At 33.4% G+C, this 23578-nt stretch overlaps 1 protein-coding gene across 1 annotated transcript in view; it reads right to left on the bottom strand.

Annotated features, from left to right (window-relative positions):
* Positions 1-143: 143 nt before the first annotated feature.
* Positions 144-23578, bottom strand: part of LOC114339319 (SUZ domain-containing protein 1) — a 30929-nt gene continuing 7494 nt past the window's right edge. Inside the window, exon 4 of the mRNA XM_028289953.2 lies at positions 144-22427. Within this exon, the coding sequence (XP_028145754.1) occupies positions 22331-22427 (97 nt within the window). The 3' untranslated portion in view covers positions 144-22330. The remainder of the gene's footprint in view (positions 22428-23578) is intronic.

The raw sequence follows: 23578 nt of genomic DNA, 5'->3' as shown, positions 1-23578 counted from the left end.
CAACCACTACAGAAGCTGGTTCCCGTCTTATGTGAAGAACAAGAAACATTCACAAGTCAATTTATCAACTGTCGAAGTGTTCTAAACATAGTTATCGATTACAAATAAGGTGATATTTATTTTTTTAAATGTAAAAACATGTGTTCTAGTTATTTTATATTTATTGGGAATAAGCCACAATTTTTACTTCGAATCTTTCTCAAAATACAAAATATTAATAAATCAAACAAATTTTGTTTTTGTTACTTGGTAAAAAAATTCTTGTAATAATTTAATTTTATTTGAATCATTAATATGGACATATATTATACAAAATTATTTGAGCAAAGTGCTTTAATTTGGTATGTCGAAGCCGTAATTTTTTTCTAAAACTTTTTTAAATGTGTCGTTCTGTAATTTTTAAGAGTAATATTGGCAGATATGACAGCTCTACACAATTCAGCATTAAATTCGGGCTCATAATTTGCGTTACAGTTAACTGTGGTATAAAAATTAAAGAAAATTTTATAATTCTTGTATGAGCATGTAAAACAAATGACCAATGAAAGGCCTAAAAAGATCTTCGCGCATATTCCATCAAATAGACGGAAACGAGTTAGGCACCATTGGAACCATGGAATCCGAGAAATGGAAGAAAACGACTGGAAAGATCAACGATTGTGGAGATTGAAGTACGAGAAGCAGCAAGAGCCGTAAAGTGAATCAAAAGTCTGAAAACGTCTAATTATATCTTTCAAACGGATGGTCCGAAATATATAAAAACAGTGATACTTACATATATTTTGCAATATGAGGATTTTTTTATTTAGCTTAAATGCTTCGACAACTAATGGCCGTTGGCATGGTACGATTAATTTTGCAATCAGAAAGTGTAATGTGTGTGTTCAGTAAATGTTTTGTTACTTAGTAAAGTCTTTTACCACTGAGCCACAGTGGGGGGTAATATGACGATTTGAAATTTGATATTTGTAACGTTTCCAGATTTACAATTTTTTGTGATATTATTAGTCACTTGGTTTTTCAAATACAACACCGTGTATTTTGTACTTTTATTGAATTTTCCACTCTAATACCAATTCAACTGGATACAATACTTTCGATTTTATGTAGTCAGGAACATTTTAAAAAGATAAAACAAAAGTCTAGAAATGGCTAATAATTTTAATAAATTTGTTGATTCATACTATGTACAACTAAATTTACACATAATAATTAAAATTTACTAAACTGCTAAATTAAGGTATATATAATCAACTGTTCAAAATGTCCTCTGATGTTAATTTGACAGTATCCTAAATGATGGTAGAATGCGTCTATTATATTTCTCCAGAAATTAATATGGATTCATCGATAATTCTTTGCCTCAGCTGTGACACATTTGCTGGTTTAGTTTAATAAATTCTACTTTTCAAGTGTCTCCAATAAAAATATTCTTTAGGATTCAAATCGAGTGAACGACGAGGCCATTCAAAACCAACACTACCTAACTTACGAACTATCATCATCATCACTGGCATAACAACTCTTCGTGAGTCGTTGACCGTTGACGAGTTTACTATTGCCTTCCATGTTTTTGTCGGTCTTGTGCAACTATTTGCCATTGTCTCACGTCTCATTCCGATTTTCTCCAGATCTTTCATGACTGCATCTTCCCACCTTTTTCTAGGCCGTCCTACAGACCTTCTTCCATCTGGCCTTTCCCAAAAACATTGTTTATAAAGCGATTGTCGTTATTGCGTCTCACATGCCCAGCCCATCTGAGTCTATTGTCCCTTTATATATCTATATCTGACTAGATTTTCCTAACATAAAAGAGACTCTAACCGCTAACCCGTTATTGTATCTGCACCTTCATTCGTTTGTCACGCTATCTCCGTAAGGGCCATATACCATTCGAAAGTTTTGACGGAGAATGTCGTTCGCGAAACGTCTGATCTAAACGCCTAAACATTTCAGTGTCGGATCTAGAAATTTACCTTGGGGGGTGGACTTCCAATGAAAAACATTGGGGTGGGGTAAAAATAAGACATTGGAGATCGAACCGTTTTCTTCTTATTTTTTTTTTCTCAAAATATCATTTTACAGTGATTTGGTATTTATTTAAACAAATTTGCAATTTTTTATCGTAAAGTATCAATGGAAAAAATAATATTTTAATGGGAGGGACTCAAAAATGTGAATATTAGGCATGATAACAAGTTTTTTGATCAAATTTTAGTGCAAAAAACGTTAAAATACTGTTTTTACATGTTCCTCCATTCCCAAAACATAAGTTCTTCGATTTAACCGAAAATTTGCCCACAGATAGCCAAAACACAGAACTTTAAGTGGTTAAAAGAATTTGTATAGTTATACAATACAAGAAAAGTTACATGCAATAATATCAGAGTCAAAATTATATAGTCTAGTCGGGTTAGTATTTGATCTTGCATGCCGAAATACCCACGCAAGATTTTATTTTTCTAATCTTTAGGGGGTCAATAGTAGTGTAAATTTAAAATAGCGAACGAATTCCGCTCTTGCGTTAGCCGCCATCTTGATTTTAAAGGAGAACCGTTTTTGCTCAATATCTCGGCCATTTTTAACTTTTCGACATAAAGTGTGAGGACTGAAATTGTTGAAAATATGATTTCCTATAATTTATTTTAATAATCAAGTATATTCAAATGGGAAATAAGCCACAATTTTACCTAAAAATGATTTTATTAACGTTTCGACGCCCAAGTCGGGTGTCGTTGTCAAAATACAAAATAATATTAAATAAACAAAAATGTTGTTGCTTAGTAAAAAATTCTTCTAATAATTTATTTAATCTGACTCATTTATATCGGCAATTCAGACACGTATTATACATTTTAAAGTAGACGACTTTAAAAATGATATTGCCAATATTGATGAGTTGCGTTCCTGGGACGACTTTACTAAAAGATAGTTCATTCGATTACATGAAATCAATCCCAACTCAAGAATAGTCGCCACAAAAAATCATAGCATGTGATCTGTCTTTAAAAAGACAACCAAATGCAACGGTGGTACTGAAATTCTCGCGTTAGAGATTCCATAGTAAATCACGAGGGAAAACCAGGAAAAACCTCGTGATACTATCCCGACATCGCAAGTATTTGGGTTTACATTTAGTTTACTCTCAAAATTACAAAAAAATTGCATTTTTAGGTAAAATTGTGGCTTATTTCCCATTTGAATATACTTGATTATAAAAATGCCATAAGAAAATAGCTTCAGAACAACAATAATTTATTTTATTATAATTTTTTTTTGTGCCGTTGATATATACCTAGTTATGGGGGGAAACAGCATAATTATTGAATTATCTCGTGTATTATTACTTATAGAACAACAATGTACCTAGAAAGTACCCTCTATACAAAAATGGACAGAATTAAATTTTATACAATTTTGATCTTCATTTTTTTACTAAAATCAATATTTCAGGTAGTACGTATGCGGTAAAGGAGTGAACATAAGACCTGCTTGATTTGATAGCGGTGGTTTTTGTTCCGCCATATATCTCTTCCAATATCACCTCCATTTTCAACTTTTTGACAAAAATGGTAGGAGCTGAAATTGTTCCAAATAAATCGTGTTTACAGTAATTATTACAATTTTTTTAACCATTTTTTTTTCGTACGGTCGATATTTTCCGATTTAATTGTACTTACATTAGACGCCTATATTTTTAACTCTAATATTATTCCACCCATTTTTTTTGTATTGTAAAACTATAGAAATTCTTTTAACCACTTAAAGTCCTGTTTTGGCTATCTGCCAATGGCTGATAGCCAAATTGGCTTCTGAGCCAGGCTGGCTCAGAAATAATGAAATCTTTCATGCTGCGTTTAAATTTTTCAAAAATATTTATTAGTTTTCTCAGGATTCGAAAAAAATGAATACTTTAAACACATTGAACATTTTGACAGGCGACATGTTACGCCTATGCCCTTAATGGTTGCAATAAAAAAATACTATTTGGTTTATCAATGGACAGTTCAAAATAAAATCATTTGGAGTTTTGATTTTCTCTTATTAAAAGAGGCATTTATCTTACGGCCAGTTCGACAACATCTGGTACCAAGCTGCCAGTTCCCTCGAAAACACGACAATACAAAAGTATTTCTTTAAAATTCAAAACTATTAACCATAGGGTTATTGGTTTTATATCTATAATTTAAATTTTTTTCGGATACAGGCTACAAATGTTATGTTTGGGTTTAAATTTTTAAATAAAGTAATGTAGATGCATTAAGTTTTCTTAATTATCCTAACTAGCGGGTTTACTGGGTTTTCATTTCATACATTTCTATGTTTATTGAAATTTGTCAAAAACAATTTTTGGACCTTGTTTTTTGGGGGGGGGGGATGAGGGGAATTTCCCCTATCCCCGTAGATCCGCCACTAAAACATTTACACCAAAATAAGCCGGAGCGTCGTCTTGCTGAAAACATTAAAAATGGCTCCACACTTATATTTCAGGGCAGTTACAATTTCAATTCATTTACATTCAATTACAATAGCATTTCATAATTATGCTTGTTAAATTTCCTTCTATAAAAAATGGCCCAATTAATTGACTTACCCACTATGCCCCACACCCGACCATACATTTATTTTTTGTGGTCTTTGAGCATGGTTTTCACGTATTCAGTGTGGATTTACCTTATTCCAATACCTTAAATTTTGACGATTTACATTCCCACATAGTGTAAATGTTGCTTCGTCGGAAAAACATATCTTGTTAACGAAGTTCTCGTCAGTTAGAATTTTATTCACCTTTACCTGACTAAACTGTAACCTACGGTAGCACTGTGGTTTCAAATGCCGAAAACGAGGTCGTGAAACTTTAAAGCGTATATTTTTCATACACGAAGGAATTACTTTCGCACCTAAGGGTTTTTGGCATCGCTGATTACGAATATGACATTCTTTAAAACAAAATGGCGGATCCAATGTCGGGAAAGAAATTAGAAAATTTTATTTTAAAGGCAAATTTTGTTTTTGCTGATTTGCAAATTGCTGATTATGAATGCAACTTGAAGTACAATATTTAGAACCTATTATGTACAACCGCCAATATACATACTCAAAAACCCCCAGAATCATCTAATATTTTTAATAATAATGCGTCATTTCACACTTTTGTATTCAAACAACTGCCAGCAATGCAAAGGCAGATAAAGGCAGCTAAACCAATGTGATTCTGTATCTCCTTACTGTACATTTTTAGATTAATAAACGTTAGTCGAACTATGCACTTTTTGAATGTATCTTTACAAATATTTTTTGATTATTTCAAGTATCTTTTTACTGTTTATTAATTAACAAGTTTTAGGCATTTATTGTTATCAAAGCTTAAGTCAACTTATATCCTACATTAAAACACACTTGAAAAAGAATCTGCTTTACAGCGATAAAATTGAGAAACAACAAAACTTTTTACAGCGTTTTCAAGATACGCGTTCTTTTTCACTTTCACTGCCGGTAAAAATATCGTCGTACATGGCTCACTTGTTCCTGAGCTAGGAATAAGACAAGAATAAGAATACACCATATCTGATCCTTATACCTGCGTATTACGACTCTACGATAGTATGAAACAACAGTTACTGTAAACATGAGAAGCCCTAGATAGGGACTGTTTATTTACCTCATGACCACGTTTTCAGAATTTAGAACCACTGTGGGTTATATCATCTTCCATTTACCTAATTCTTGCAACAACTGGATTTTGTAGGGTTTAAACAAATCCTTAACGAAATTAATGTCAAAATCACATTTTACATTTACTGAATTACTTCAAAACTATTTAGCACTGAGAATTTTTATTTCTTTAACCCGCCAGTGGTCGCTACACTGGCGCCAAATTGCGCACAACTTTTTTTTTGGGAAATTATACACGCTGTAGTTCCTTCTGGTCTCCTAACTATCCTCCCTCGACAATCTAATAGACTCGTCCGCTTAGATAGTGCCTCAGTTGACTTAGTATCACCATATTGTTGAGTCAGTGCGCTTCATGTGAGAGATTCTCTCATCAAGTGACCACCGGCGTCACCAACTGTGTATAAAAATTAATTTTATTTTTCCCCTTAAAACCTAAAATAATATCCTTTTATGATGTAATAAAAGGCGCCGTATATGTGGTCAATGATATGAAAATCCTATATTCTGTTTCACGGGTTAGTTGTAGATGGTCACTTGCCATATATTTTTCAATGCTAAATATTCGCGGCATCAATAGTCACATTTTATATAAAGATAATAATAATAAAACAGAAAAACGTCGTGTCTTTTTAAAGCAAATGGCTTTATCGTTGATGAAACCTCATTTTTTTGTAAAATTTTGTAAAGAAAGGCAAAAGTTGGATATGTGAGAGAAAATCTCACGCGCGACCACTCGCGTAACAATCTACCTAGCGACCAATGCCGGGTTAAGTGCCGGCGCAAATTGATCCTAAGCGAACACAACCTGGTACCGGCGGGGTGCGTAGAGAGTTCTGCGCATCCTATATCAGTGAATACAGTGCCAGGTCTACACATGCGAACGTTTGTCATCGAAACACAGTTTTCTGGTGTCGTGGGACGCGTGACTCAATTCTCAGATGTGGTTTTGGTTTCGAGATGGACGTAGAGAAGCTAATAGAACTCGTTCGGAATTACCAGTATGATTTTTACATGAGAGTTTAATGAAAGGATAACAAATCAATTGGAAGTTCTGTCCGACAAAATACATGGGACGTTTTCGTAGTATGACGTTCCAAATTTTTAACCTGTTCCACAATTAAAACTTCCCCTGTTTCAGTGTTCCCGTACATCAAAGTTTGTCTGACGAGACACCGTTAAGCTATTAACAAATTTTCAGCTTGCTATTAATCAACTTTTTGTTGGTACGCGGGATCCAGGCCTAGAAATACAATGTCACAAATGATGGCGTAATCCCTTTTCTGTAGGTATAAAAATTTTGTAAATATCATTCATTTCTCAAATCTACACAACATTATCATTAAAAATGATTCATTACTAAAAACAGTTAAGCACATCTGTGAATATCGCATATCCTCAAATAAAATATGTCATCATACCGGGCTTGTTCATGCTTAAAAACAAAATATTTAGACGAGATATACATATATGTGTAATAGGTAAGCAGTTTTTGCAACGACAATCAAATCACAATCACTGTTGTTTATAATAATAGTATCGGCATCGGCTGATAAAATAATTAGTTTTTAGCAAAGTTCGCACCTTTCGGGACACTGACGTACATAAAAGCAAATTTGTTAATTGTTGAGAAAACGTAGGCATTTAAGGTTTTAAAAGGTACAAATGAGATGCAAATTACAAGAGGAAGTAGAAATCTATTGTCCAGTCTTAGTTATTAGGATTTTAGGATTAGAATTTTTCTTAAACATCACCTCAAAGCTTCCTTTTCTTTATTCATTCTTCTCAAGACCTCGACGTTTGTGACTCTCTCCGTCCATGATATTCTCAAGATTCTGCGATACATCCACAGTTCAAATGCCTCTAATTTTTAGGTATCAATCTTTTTCAGCGTCCTTGACTCCATTCCGTAGAACAGCACAGAAAGTACGTAACATCTCATCAGGCGAAGTTTCATTTCAAGGCTCAAATCTTCCACAGAACACTCTCTTCATTTTAGTGAATATGGATCTGGCTTTTTCTATTCTTATTTTGATTTTTGCTGAGCTATCGTTGTCTTCATTTATAAAAGTGCCTAAATATTTGTATTTGCTAACTCGATCGATAATTTCATTGTGTAAATATAAATTTTGGACATTTCGTGTTGATTTCGATATTACCATAAATTTAGTTTTCTTTATGTTCAAAGATAGTCCATATTCTTCGCTGCAGTCTGCTATCTTATTCACCAATGTCTGTAGCTCTTCAAGTGTTTCTAAGATCAGAACGGTGTCGTCGGCAAATCTCAGATTGTTTAATCTAACACCATTTATTTTAATACCTATGGATTGCTCAGAGAGTGTTCTATTCATTACGTCTTCGAAATAGATATTAAACAGGGTTGGTGACAGTATACACCCTTGTCTCACACCTCGCTTTATTTCAATTTCTTCAGTGGTATTATTCTCTACTCTCACCACTGCTTTCTGATTATAGTACATATTTGCTATTAGTCGGATATCTCGTTTATCTAAATTCTTTTCTGCCAGGAGTCTGATTAGATGATCATGCCGCACTTTATCAAAGGCCTTGTTATAATCTATGAAACACATCAGATACAGATACATCAGTATTTTGTAATCAGTATTTTGTACTCAGTATCTACCACTGAGACCCGGTATCAAAAGTAACCGTTACACGTCCGCACTGATTTTGCCCGTCCCTCTATTCGTTGCAGAGACAGCCAACGGTTGGGTTTTGTTGTGAACAATATGCGGTGCGCTAGAAAAATAACTACACAGGTCACCCGTCCCGCCGGTGCCAGGTTGTGCTCGCTTAGGTTCAATTTGCGCCGGCACTTAGACCTTCGTGACTAGATAAAATACAAAAGGGTTACACAAGGTAGAACTTGTATTGAAGTGAGGATTCCAATAATAATACAATATACATAGGATTAGGGTTGTATTTAAAAAACCAAAGTGACCAATAATATCGGAAAAATGGTAAGAATCATCAAGCAATAAATTTGAAATCTCCATATTGCAGAATAGGCGTATCCCGGTTTTTGAACAAATTCGGACCATCCATTTAAGAGATAATTAGGCGATTCCAGATTTTTGGTCCACCCTGTATTTAATATATTTAACAACATATATTTAGCAAGAAAAAATTGAAAAGATATTTACTACCTGTTCTTAACACTGCTACTAATTTATTGAGTTACCTATTCTTTGAATATATTACAAAATTTAAGTTAAGGATAAATAATAGATTAAATAGATCATGTCCTAATTATATAAAATAACAAAAACAAAAAATATATTGTTATTTGATGTAATACTTAATCTCTAAAAACACAAAACATAATTTTATAAATACTTAACCTAAATATGTCATGAGATATATATTATATTGCATATATGCACACAAAAATATATTGCACAAAATCTTACAAAATTATTTTAATATTCTTATCGGTAGTTTATAAAAATATAGTGTGTACCAAAATTATTGGTCAACGTGATCTAAAGCTTAGTCAGTAAAGTATGTTAATCTAACCCTAAGATAACACTACTCTGAATATTTACATAAATATTTTGAAAGTAAATATATACACCGTTTTTAAGAGTCAACGCCCTTCCAGTAGGGATCTATGGAGTATCACTGAGCCGCAAGCCCTTGCCGTACTGCTCCCCATATGTCAATTAGAAACCAGCTTATTCCAGACTAACAGCCGGTTTCCGAAACGTTATTCAAATCTCCGATCATCTAATCGGCTGTCAGATTTGATCAACTGTTAACCTGTGATGGGTTTCTCAAACGCCAATTATTGTAAAATTGCATGATCATAGATCATGTAATCGATGATCTGACATACGATTTGGTAGCGATACTGTCACAATTGGCTGTTATCCTTCAAAATTTCAATTATATTAACCTCTAAATCCAAACTTGTATCTTTAGATTCTAAAGGTGCATTCTCTCTTACGTACTGTCACTTTTGTTTGGAGCAAGAATTGAACGAGAGCATTTTAAAAATGAGGCTAGGTTATGTGACGGGAGTTGGAGATATAAAACAGTTTATTTATGATCTATAATATTTTATAATCGTATTTTCATTTTTGGTCTATATATTTACTTTTTATATTTATTTTTAATTTATTTACCGGCTGTTTTATTGTCTTCAAAGTTAGCTGCTATAATTTCTCACACGTTTTCCCTCTTATTTACATCGCTATAATCATTATGTTCTGCTTTTTAGAGCTCTGGCCTCTCAAAAAATAGCTCTATGAGTCTAGCATCCTTGTTATCTTACATTTTTAAAAGAAAAAAAATATAAATTATATAATAAAATATAAAAAATGTCCGAGATATCCATGTTCTGCAAGTTAAATAAATATTTTAAATTATTTCTTCCATAAAAAAATCTTATTTTTATTGAATAATATGATTTATATCATTTATATATGTGTTATTTGACAATTTTTTCCCGGTATTTGTTAATTACAGTAATTAAAAAACTAAAAAAACTCTTAACAGCTCGTTAATCGACGGATAGTCGCAGATTAGGTAACAGTCCATTTTTACCGCCGTTTGACAAGCGAAACTGGTTAATCGACCTTTCGTAGACTCAAAACACTCATGATCGGCTGTTAACTAACGATTAATCTTTTGTCAGGTGATCGACTATTGTTAAAACTAGTTTGGTTGACGTTTCTGACGCATTTAATCTATTGTTAATCGTCGATTACATAATTTTTGAGATGATCATCCTTTCGGAAACCGGGCGTAAGTCGTAGATTCAAATACTATGGACTGTAATACATACAACTCTTGACATTTCCCATTAATTTTGAGGAAGCAAAAAAATAGCGCCATCTAGCGGTATGAGTAGGATAAGCAGAGCAATCTAACCTTACACTTATAAAATTGCTTTATTATTGTTTTTGTATAAGTGTTTGAACTATTTTTATTTTATTTTAATTTAGCAAAATTAGCTCGTTATTCAAAAATTTATAAAATTAAATTTGAATGTTCAGAATTGGTCAAATTTTACGTTGTCAAAACGTAGTTCAACTCAAGCCGACAGTTACGCTAGTGGCAACGTGCTTCCAGATTTCTGTGGGAGTTCAATGTATTACAGTCAATAGTATTTGGTAGATTCTTATAATTTTATACTACGTCGTTAGCCTTTTTATTTTTCTGTTCACGGGGCCATGGGCTCTAACTCAGAACCATAGATTTGTCGATCAAGCGTCTTGCACCATGTTGGCTATCTGACCGACAATTTCGACATTAACAATAGTTAAATAGGTAAACATCTATCTATAATAAAGTTATAGATTAAACTCAAAGTGGTTTTAGGCCAGTGGGTATGCTTTTATTTGGATCTCTCCTCAACGTTGTGAAAAGTTAATTAGTTCCTTTTCTCTAATTGGACAACCGCTAAGCTTTATTTTTAAACCAAGAGGAGTAAACTAAAAAGACAGATTCACACCCAAGAAAGTCTCTAGAAATACCACCAAATACATATTCTTTTTTGGTTGATCATATCGGCCTTTGACGGTAATCCATAAATATTATATTATACTAATACATCGCTAAAGAGTTCTAAAAACAACTGTTTTTTATATAAACACAGACTAAAAATCTAAAAATTAAAGGAATAACGTAGAGAATACAAAAAACCGCTGATATAACTTAATTAACCTATAAAATGATAGAAGTGTCAAAATTTTATAAATGACATTAGTGTCAAAATTTGATAACAGTGGAGTAAACTTGCCTGAAGTTGGACCAATTACAAACAAGCTTTACGGCGCGGGAAATTTAAATTACTACTCTTGGTTTAAAAACAGACTATAATTGTTTAGGACCAAGACGACGCCGCGAGCGTACTTTCCTTCGATAATTAATAGCGAACTTAGTAGAGCTGGTTCAAAAGATGGTTTAAAACAAAAAATAGGCATCATCGTTTGATTAACATACCGTACATCAATGCATCTTAAACTAACTTATGTGCCATATATAGCAATAAACTAGATAGAAAATATATTATTGTTATGAGGCCTTAAAGGAAATAATTTTGCAAGATTTAACAATGTTCAAGTATATTAAATAAGTCTGTAAATACTATTTGAACAATTCACAGGCTGAAATGTTATTTACAGTCTTAATAAAGACTGACATCGTCCTTAAAAGTATTCTGTTCAGAAGCCAAATCGTTTATAAGAATCTAGTCTTGTACGACAGGCATGCATGCACTTTCTAATTTTTGGTTATGTCTGGTTCTTATATTTACTTTTCCAGTCTTTTTAGATGCAACTGTGACGATTATTTCGAATGACGTAGACGCAGTGGCGGCTTTTGGGGGTAGGCAGGATAGGCCGGGCCTACTCAATAATTTTAAGAGCTTTAAAATTGAAAAAGATATATTCAAAAATTATGTTAAAGCATGTAAATAACTTTTAAATGTACTAAATCACTCAATACATCATCGTCCGTTAAGACAACTTTGTTATTAAGTACATATATTATTATCACAGAAAGCATCCAATCGTATTCAGGCATTTTAAATATCATTAATAGGCCCGCTCGCACCAGGCCGACCTAGCTCACATAAGATCTCCGTACAAAAAGCGTTTGAAGTTAAGCAGCTTGCCGGACAATGATTTTATTTGTCGGGTTATGCTTGGTGTACAGGCCCGAATCGAACTGGCCTTCGCCCAGCCTCGTTGCCACTTTAAACATAATTATCGAGTTCTAATATAAATTTTCTTTTAAATTTTGATAAAAAAATATGTAACATAATCTATAATTGAATGGTGGGCTACAACAATGTTGTAAGCGACATATTGGGTCAAAGTGAGGTTTTAATGCAATATTATTGTATATAAAAAGACCAATGCGAGCATCTTTCAATCTGGCTAAAAATATTTTGCCTTCCCTGAGTTTTTCGTACCGCAATGTTGGTATCCGTATGTTCAGAAATGGGTTGTCAATGTGTTTTTTTTCATCTCCTGCATAATCTCGATTCTGTCGCTTACAACATTGTTGTAGCCCACCATTCAATTGTAACACATTTTTAGACAAACAACACAATTGTAAACAAGTGCACATTTGCGCAAATGAGTTCAAAAAAATTCGTAAAATTCGAAAAAAAAATTGTTCGATTTTCACTGTTATTACTAGTGGTTTGGCCGATCTCGGTTGATTGCTTAAAATTTTTCTTGGAATAGTGCGATAGTTTTATAATTGATACATAAAATGAGTTTTTCTGGGGCTTTATTAAATCTGTTAAAGTTACCTTCTAAGTATTTTTATACATAAAAATAAATTTATATTTGCATATTATGTATTACACATACTTATATGAAATTTGCTGGCTTGGACTACCCAAAATTTTACCCCACCAGCCGCCACTGCGTAGACGAGGTAATATCTGTAATTGTTTATTAGACTGTAACCGGTATGTTATTAATAACTAGAAGTACAAATCCGCATTGTTGGATTCAAGCCACATAAAGAACACTCTTTGACTATACTCCATAGACAAAGTAAAATTTTAAACACGGACGTATCTCCTCCTTAAATCATATTTGTCTGACATGACCAAGTTAAATACGAAGGAACCCTATCCAACTACCACCAAATAGAATCCGGAGTACTTCAAGTCAGCGTACTTGGCCCATTCCTTTACCAAATTTTCACTGCTGATATTCCTATTAGCGAAAATACATTAATGGCAACATTTTCGGATGACACTGGTACAGACATCAACGAAATATTAGCATTTAACAAATTGCAAGACCATCTCAACGAACTAGAAGACTAGCTTAGATGTTGTAAATTTCACAAATCGAAGAATTAGATGTCCAAAACTACACCTACATAATAATATACCAATAAAAACAGAAGTAAAGTACCTTGGCCTTCATCTAGACGAAAAACTTACTTGAAAATTACAAACGACGACACCTCGACCTAAAAGTTAAAAATATGAGCTGGCTATCAACAAAAGATCTCAACTTCCATTATAAAATAAACTGACCATCTATAAAACAATACTCAAACCAGTGTAGTTATACAGAGTCGAGCTGTGGGGCTGTAGCAAACCATCCAACATCAAAATACTACAGACATTCCAGTCAAAGACTATTCGTGTGTTAGCTAAAACCCCATGGTACGTGTCAAACCAAACCCTTCATGCAGACCTCAAAATTCCTTTTATCAATGATGTGATCACTGACCACTTCAGAAGATACAGGAATCGCAGCGCAAACCTTCCAAACCATCTCATAGACGAATTATTCAACCCTCCACTGATTGACAGACGCCTAAAAACACTTTGGCCAGAAGACCTAGCTGCTAGGTGAATTTCAGAGAGTTGTCAATGGACGACACCTGCCCAAGCAAATCACATTCACTTATTACTTTATTGAAGTAGATTGTAAATTAGCAATGAATAAATAAATAAAAAAATCAAAAGACATAGAACAGATAAACTTAAATAAATAGAAAACAAAAACTCCTGAAGGAACAAATACTCAATAAGCTCACGCGTAGAAACAACATTCATTGCTGTATATCCCGGAGAAGCCATTTGTGGTGATCCTCAAAAATGTACGAGTATATCATCCAGAGAAGGTAACATGGCATTTACCGTGAGAACGATGTTTCAGAAAAGCCCACACATATATTGATATATAAATGATATATAATAAAAATGTATAAACATTTTCAATTTCTTTGCAACACGAAAATGCAGCAGCTGCATAATACTCTGGTTTAATCGGAGAGTACACGAAGAGTATATACCGGTTTCGGAGGTCATTTCCCCCTCATCAGTAGTCCCATATCCTCCTCTCTCCGATTTCTCCACGTATCATACTTTGGGCCTTTCCGAATTGCAAAGAAAGAAATGTCACGGATGAACTAGAGCCATCTACCGAAAAACAAAGTAAGTTATCAATCGAAGTAGCACAGGAAACGACAATAAATATCGTCTGCGTACCACCAGATTGACAACAGGTGGAATACTTTCTTTGGTTACACCAGTTCCGGTTTAACCTAACTTCGGGCCCTGGGCGCTGGAGGTTTAGGGGCCCCCTTCATTGCTATTTGTTGTCAGTTTTTTAACAAGAAAACACATGCATTAAATATAAAGGTTTATTGTAAAATCCATAAAATATTTTTTTAAACAAGCAAGAAAAATAGCAAACGTAAAAAATAATCCAAAAAATACATTTAAAAACATGAATAAAACAGAAAGTTCCACAAAACAACACATGACAAGCAAAAAAACATATTCTAAATAATACATAAAGACAAAAATTAGATCACTTTTTTTCTTGACTTTGCATTCGCAAACTGCCATAAAATATTATCACAATTCAGTTTCTCCAGTTCTTCATTCTCTATATACAATAGTGATAATGCGTCTAGGTTTTCTTGACCCAAATTTGACCTTAAATATGTTTTTATTCTTTTTAAAGCCGAAAAAGAACGGGAAAAGGGCTCCGTCACAAACACTGACACGGGGCCCCTGTGGGGCTATACTACGGCACTGTGTATAGGCGTGAAGAGATGTAACAATAGAACAAAGGCGTTTGCAGTGTATTGGCGTATCTGCGTATGAGATTTTTTCGGAGAATATGTAAATTATTTAGCGACTTTATTTTTTTATAATTAAAAAGAACGGGCCCCTGGGCGCCCGCCCGAAGCGCCCAGTGGATAAACCGGCACTGGGTTACACCTCCTGAGATTTTCAAAATTTATAAATCAAACAGGATGCCGAGGAAATTGAGATGAGAGAATTTTTACCACGCTGAGCAGATGAGTTGTGAATTATTTAAAATTCTCTCATCTTAATTTCCTCGGCATCCTATTTGATTTATAAATTTTGAAAATCTCAGGAGGTGTACCTAACCAAAGAAAGTATTCCACCTGTTGTCAATCTGGGGGTACGGAGACGACATTTATTGTCGTTTTCTGTGCTACTTCGATTGATAACTTACTTTGTTTTTCGGTAAATAGTAAATTTACGGCTCTAGATCATCCGTGACATTTCTTTCTTTGCAATTCGGAAAGGTCAAAAGTATGATACGTGGAAAAATCGGAGAGAGGAGGATATGGGACTACTGATGAGGGGAAAAAGACCTCCGAAACCGGTATAGACTCTTCCTGCACTCTCCGATTTAACCAGAGTATTATGCAGCTGCTGCATTTAGTGTTGCAAAGAAATTGAAAATGTTTATACATTTTTAATTCATTTACTCTTTTGTATGAGTATTAAGGAATCTTTCTTGTTTGAAGTTTTACCACGCTGAGCAGATGAGTTGTGAATTATTTAAAATTCTCTCATCTTAATTTCCTCGGCATCCTGTATGATTTATAAATTTTGAAAATCTCAGGAGGTGTAACCAAAGAAAGTATTCCACCTGTTGTCAATCTGGTGGTACGGAGACGATATTTATTCTCGTTTTCTGTGCTACTTTGATTGATAACTTACTTTGATATATAATATATACACACAACCAAACTTATATGGAATCACCATGTATTTCAAACCAATATTTATTTCGTTTGAAAAAACTTGTTATAGTTGCGAAGAATAAAGATTTTTATTGAAAATAAACAAACCGATAAAACAATCAGATAACACAGCTCTGTACGTTAGAGATTATGGGCCATTCCACGAACATACGCCTGTTTTGGATTACTTCGACAACGAATATTTTACTGTGCAACATAAGAAGTACGAAAGTAAATGGCGCTAATAATTATTCCAATAAACAACAATGTAATTTGCAATTTACTTTCGTTCTTCTTATTTTGCACAGTAAAATATTCGTTGTCGAAGTAATCCAAAACAGGCGTATGTTCGTGGAATAGGGTATATTATTTATTTGCTGTAGTTGTAAATTAATCGAAAATAAACAAATTTTTACGTTTAAAAATGAAAATATGCCCTACGTTGGAGTAGCGGACGTGCAAAGGGGAAATATTATTGGTCTTGTGGAGCAAGGAATGTCTCAGAGGAACATAGCTGTAGTGGTAGATGTAACACAGGGTGTTGTGTCAAAAACCCATGTTAGGTATCAGGAATTAGGAAAGCTAAAGCCACGGTTTGTTAGAACAGTGAGCGACGCACAACTCACCGTCAGTCGAACGCCGCGCACGTCAGTCCAAATCAAAGGAATGGTTTCTGTATGTTAACGGATTGTTAGGTTCTGCTGAGTTGCGCGCTCTGAAGACTGACAGCAGTGTACGTCGACGGTGTGCGCTGGAATCAACTGGGGTTTGATTTGGACGCAAACGTTCAGCTGAACTCACGGTGTACAACATGGTGGTAAACTAATTTCATTCAAACAAAAATAAGTTTAGATGATTTGATATATTTTAAATTGAACAAAGTAAATGAAAAAGTCACTTGTATTAAATTGATATTATTAGTATTTAAATTAATTGGTATTATTACTATTATTTATTAAACTGAGGCATGCATTATAATAAAACAACGTTGGTACAAAATAAAGTGTATCGTTATTATTCAACACGTGACACAATTTTGTCTTGCCATATTATACAGATCCCTGATCACTATTAAAGTATGCTTTGATTGAATATCTCATTTATTAATATTCTATTTTCATATTTTTAAATATGTACATAGTTCTCTGTTAATTGACCTGTTTTCAGTCAATACTTTGGGTAAATATTCAAAGAGAAAAGCAGGTTGCCTTTAACAAAAGATAGGTACTATAAACCTTTCAGTAGTGCCCTTCAAAGACACCATATTATGCTTCACGGGAAGCGAACATCTAATTTCTATTACTATTGTATTATACGATTTATTACTCCTGGTTCCTGTCGCCAGGAGCCAGAAATATACACTTGCTAAGTCTCTTTACTTCGAAACCATTTTGGTCAATGTAATGGTAATATAAAATACAAATGGTCAATAACTTCCACATAAGAGAAATTTCCAAGAAATTTCTGACATTTCAGTTTGACAAGGAGTCTCCTAACCGAAAACAGTCAATGTCTAAAAACAGAAATTTCTCATTAATGAGTGAATTAAAAATGGGACGAGAGGAACGAACCGCTCTGATTGAAAAACTTGTTAAAAAGTCGGAAACATCATCGACACTGGCTCAAAAATCAAGTGATCCTTCTATACACATGTTTTTTTGAAAGTGTGGCTTCCAAAGTATCGAAATTTCGTACGATTGAAAAGGCAAGAATAAAAGCTGAACTCATGAATATTGTTTAGCGATATGAAACTGAGCTGGCTGCAAATTAATTAGGTATATGAATTAGTTCTATTCATAACATTGGTTCCTATATATAACAAATAATTCTTGTGACCAAAAAATTCTTTGGAACCCAATATAGGATCTCAGAGCGTGCATTCGTTTGTATTTTCGCCAGAATATACTTAAACACTGTATTTTTATTTTTTCTCTAAATAAAAAAAACTTAGGTACTTCAAATTTATGCTTAATTTTTCTTCTGCAGAAATCGGATGTTGTCTTCTGTTGTAGGGTTTTTTAGTCATTTCATCCCTTATAAATTGTAATACAGTTTCAAATAAATCCCTGGACAGTCTAAAATATTTTCGAAATTTTTCCTCGTTCTGAAACAATCTTATTTCGACTGTTAATTTAATGCACATGAAAACATTTCGTTTACATTTTTATTTCTTTTATTTAAATGTAGTATTATTAACTCTTCTTCCTCCTCCTCTTCTAGGAGTAATAAAATGATTGCTTTGATTTTGTCAGAATTCATTTTTCTACGTATACCCTTCGTGAGAACAAACGTCAAACTGAAAACTGAAACTATTTTGAGAGCGACAGAATATGCTAACAAACCGACCCAGTCAAATCTGCCGTGCGTCGAGTACAACAGATTCTGCTGTACGCGTATGCCGTGCGTCGCTCACTGTTCTAACAAACCATTGCTTAACGAATAGACCAAGACAAAGTCGTCAAAAAGTAACAACGACTCGCCACGATCGTTTCATTGCCCAAGCAGCTAGTAGAGATCCAACAATTTCTTATCTACAGCTCCAAAAGCAGCTTTGGGAAGCTAGAGGTGTAAGTGTTCCAGTTAAAACGATAAAAAAAAGTTCATGTGTATGGGTTCATACAGCAAGAGACAGTCACGAGTTATCCAGGCAGCACAATATTGATCGTCTAAATTGGTGTCTTCAACACCAAAACTGGAACAATGGAAATTGACCAAATTTGCTATTTTCAGACGAACCCAGAATTTTTGTAAAATGAGATGACCGACCAATTCGTGTACGTGGAGGGCGAGTAAGACCAGAAATAACGAAAACTACCAGATCTGTTCACAGATATGAAGTAAGTAGGAAGTGCCATGTTCTGGGGAGGCATTATCATCGGTAAATAAACTCATTTAATAACTGACCAAGTACCTAAGAGGTGGAGGCCAAGAAACTAAAAGAAGAAGAAGAAACTCCTTTAATTTTTATCCAAACAGCTTTAACAGCTCGCAGGTTTGTTGATTTAGTTCTAGAACCTATAGGTAGGTTCAGGAGAGAAGAAATGAGAGAAAATTTAATTTTCATGCATGACAATGCACCCATTAATACCAGAAGAGTGACTACAGATTTTATTGAAGCAGAAGGTATCACTCTTCTGCAGTGGGCTGCTTGCTCACCCGACCTTAACCCTATAGAGAACTTGTGGGATATGCTTAAAAGAAAAATTACAGCCCGTCGGGATAATTCACAAAATATTGCACGGCCAATACAAGCTTCTCTTGAAGAATGGAGCAACCTACCAAAACAAAATGTTGCCAACTTTATTAGGAGCATGCTCACGTAAATTGAAGCTTGCATAAGGTTCAGGGGTGATAACACTAACTACTAAAAAAAAAAAACATAAATAAATAAAAACAATTTAAACATTATTTGTTTTACATTGAAATTTTTCATGCTATTCACATTAAAACAAATACTTTAAATTTTTTATTTCCAGACTTAATTGTTTCCTTTAATTTGTATGTGTTGGGGAATAAATTGTTTTAAAACAAATATTGTTTGACTTCGTATGTTGGTTTTTTAAATTCGCTTGAATTAATAAAAAATATCACATGATTCCATAAAGTTTGGTTGCGTGTAAATAATGCTATTAAGAAATTATAAGCAAGACACGAGTCCAAATTTAAAATAAAATAATAAATAATGAATAAATAATTAAATATCTCCTATCACAGTTAAAAACCTAAAAAAGTATAAGAAATTGTATATACAAAAAATTACCCAATGAAGAAAATTTGTACTAGAAAATTAAATACTTAATGAAGAAAAATGTGTAGCAAGCCCATCAACAGAATGTAGTAGATTCTGGTTACCAATATCAAAAGAAGTCAGCAATAAGAAAATACCAACATTAAAGGCGGGTTGACATTACTAGTGAATAACGAACGTGGCTCACGCTTACGTATTTTGCCCGTGCTATTGTTAGATATTTTATTATCTATTTTCAAACTCGAGCAGTACATTTGTATCTATGCATTGCATAAAATCCAAATGGATTTTCAGCTGTTCAGAACAAACGTTTTCGGACGTATCAGTCCATCTTCAGTGAACTGTGAAGTACTTGCGCAAAACCAAACAGTGGCCGAGTTTAAATTGTTGATTAATTACTTCAAAGTATTAAATTGGCCGACTTGAAAACGATGAAAATAAATAAAACTATCTGGGAACCACATGACCTACTCGAAATAGCAAATTTTGTATTGGACCAATAGCCTGCTAACTACCAGAAATTCTTATCAATTAATTGTTCTATTCAGTAGTTGCAATACTGGTTATAAATTTCTCTTAATCTTATTTGCAGACACACAGATAATAGATAGTCAAATAGGCCACAAAAAACTTTTTCTTTTTTTAATATAGGCAGTACTGCCTGTTTTTCTTCAACGGTGCCTTTCATTCTGTCCCTAAATTGTCATTCCATCTTTTCCTTGGGCGTCCTATACTTCTTCTGCCTAACGGTGACTTGTACCTGGCTATTCTTACTATCCTTGATTCAGACATCCTGCTTACGTGTTGATTGCATTCTTCTTTTCTGTTCTTTACTCAGGTATTTATATTGTTTACCCCACCTATGCGTCTGATTTCCTCACTTCTTACCCTGTCCTGTAGTCCTTTTCCAGCAATCGTTCTTAAGATCTTCATTTCATTTCGACACAACACTGTGTCATCAGCGTAACAAAGTATTTTTATCTCTCTATCGCCCATTCCGTACCCTCTTTTTTTCTTCACTTGTTTTATTATTGCATCCAACATTATGTTAAACAGTAGAGGGCTTAGTGAATCTCCTTGCTTGATTCCTGTGTTTGCTTCTATGGGTTCTGTTTTACTCCATTGACTTTCATTTCTATTTTATTTCTTACATATATGTTTTCTATCAGTTTTATGATATCCAGTGGTAAATTTTTGTCATAATATAGTAGGTGCACATATCACATCTTTTAATTATTGTATTCTATCAAACGCTCTCTCGACGTCTATGAAACAAAAAGGCTAAAAAACTAATAGATCGATCTTTAAATTATTATTTCGATTCAATTAATGAAAGAGACCTGTGACACTTGAATATTTTGGTCATATTATGCGACATCCAAAGAGATATAATATACTCCATTTAATAATACAATGCAAGGTAGACGTAAGAAGAGGGCCAGGTCAAAGAAGAACGTCAGGGCTTAAAAACCCAAGAGAATGGTTTAACAGATCCTCTGCATCCCTTTTCCAAGCTACTGTCAACAACATTACTATAGCCAATTTGATAGCCAACGCTCGATAGTTGAGCACGGCGCATGAAGAAGAAGAGTGACTAAGAGTTATGTTTCAGTCTTTAATCTTGCACAAAAAACACTTGCTTTTTCACTATACCATATCCAGACTTAACATCAAAAATATGTTTATACAATTTATTTTCTAACTAAAATAATTATTATATTTTATTAAAAGTTGTTAAATTCCCCAAATCTTTATCTAGTGTTTTTGTATGACATTGCAAATATATAGATTATACATTTTGTGTACTAAAATATTTCAATATAAAATCGTGATTATTGTACTTTGGTCTTCTAGAACATAGAACCTTATTTAAAGAGATATAATTTTGCGTTTTATGAACTGTGATCAGATATTGTCTTAACTGTTTTTATTCTATTATTGTTACAAAAATCTCTTTTTTTAGTAATCACTAGCCATAATATTTTGAGATAAAATAACAAAACATTTTACATGTATATAAAACTTATACGTATATATACAAAACTACTACTAGTGTCTTATTATCTATTTTCAGTCTTGTAAACGTTCAAATAAAATCAACAGCACACAATTAAGTTTGGCATCCAGAGGCGCAAAATTTACATATTATTTATATAAAAATGTTCATGTACTATCTTAAAATGAGATAAACTTATTTATAACGTCCGCTGAAAAACCTCCAACACACTTTCTATATACAGACCACAATATGTTCGTACATGAGCCTTTGCATCACAATTTGGACCCTTTTACTCCAAGTAAATAATTTATTTGATTGAGTCCTGTTCAAGTTTTCATTTTTGAAAGTGAAAATGGATATGTGATAAGAATAGATCATATGACTGCTACCAAAAAGTACTACCTACGTTCATTGAATCCTCTTGTACCGTCTGGACCTCTTGGCATTCTAATAACATTTATACTTTCCAAATGATTTGGTTTGACTATACTAATTCTAAAAATTATTATAAAAGAATATTAAAAAAATATAATGAAAAATACAAAAATAATTTTCATAACAATTAAAAACTATACTCAGGGGTGGCCAAGCTCCTTTATAGCAAGAGCCACTTTTCACAAGTTAAAATTTTTCGCGAGCCGCAATTAAAAAAGTATTAAAAAAGTATGTAAAGAAGGTATGTACAATGTTTTTTAACAGAACTTTTATTTATTGAAAACAGAAATAAAATTACGAAATATTGAAACTTAATTACATTTGTTTTCCTTATTCTTCTTCTCGTTGTCCTTATGCCCAATAAGAGAGTCGAACTTTGCTATCACCTATCCATCTTTTACCCATTTCTTCCACGCCTTCCGGTCTTCTTCCCATTTCCTTCACCTGTTGCGCTGTTTTCCGTCTCTTGGTTCCGATTTCCTGGATTTGTTCCATCCACCCCTTTCCAGGTCTGCTCCTTCTTCTTTTCCCCTGTCTCTTGACATCTGTCACCTTTTTTACTAGTCTGTTCTCGTTCATTCTAGATATATGTCCAAACCAATTCAGGTTTCTTTTTTCAACTTTTTTCTCTATTCGTCCCTGTCTTAGCATGTGTCCTAATGTTTTCGTTCCTTTCCCTGTCCAACATTTGTTTTCTTTCTTTTGGTGATTCTTTAAAATTTGCTGAATAATTTGTGGTAGAACTTCTCAGTAATTCTGTCTGATGCTGGTTAGTTAATACTGATATGTGTTAGGATTTCACGAATTTTAAAATGGAATTAAATGGTCCATACAAAAAACGTTGTTTCTAATGTGGAAATAATTCGACAAGCTTCTTTTTTAATTTAAAGTATGTACTTCGATTTTGGTACAAATTTCCAAAATTCGGTAATCGGCGCCGACTTATAGTTTTATTTTCGAGCTTGATCTTCTTGCGTCTCTATTAATTTTAATTCTCCAGATATTGTATGGGTCATATATTGTTAATAAAAAATTCACCTTATAGACTATGTTTATTTCAAATGAATTCAGAAAAAAATGAAGAGACGATTTAAAATATTTTAAGTCTTGAAATAAATTTTGGACTTAGTCAATATTTTTTCTGGCTTTTTTATTTACTCGTTAAGTTTTTCTAGCTTAATATTGTTACAAATCTTTTTAAGGCGAGTAAA

The sequence above is a fragment of the Diabrotica virgifera genome, chromosome 5 (assembly GCF_917563875.1).
Source record: "Diabrotica virgifera virgifera chromosome 5, PGI_DIABVI_V3a".
Classification (NCBI taxonomy): domain Eukaryota; kingdom Metazoa; phylum Arthropoda; class Insecta; order Coleoptera; family Chrysomelidae; genus Diabrotica; species Diabrotica virgifera.
Note: the sequence above shows the minus strand (reverse complement) of the source record. Positions and strands in the feature narration are given on the sequence as shown.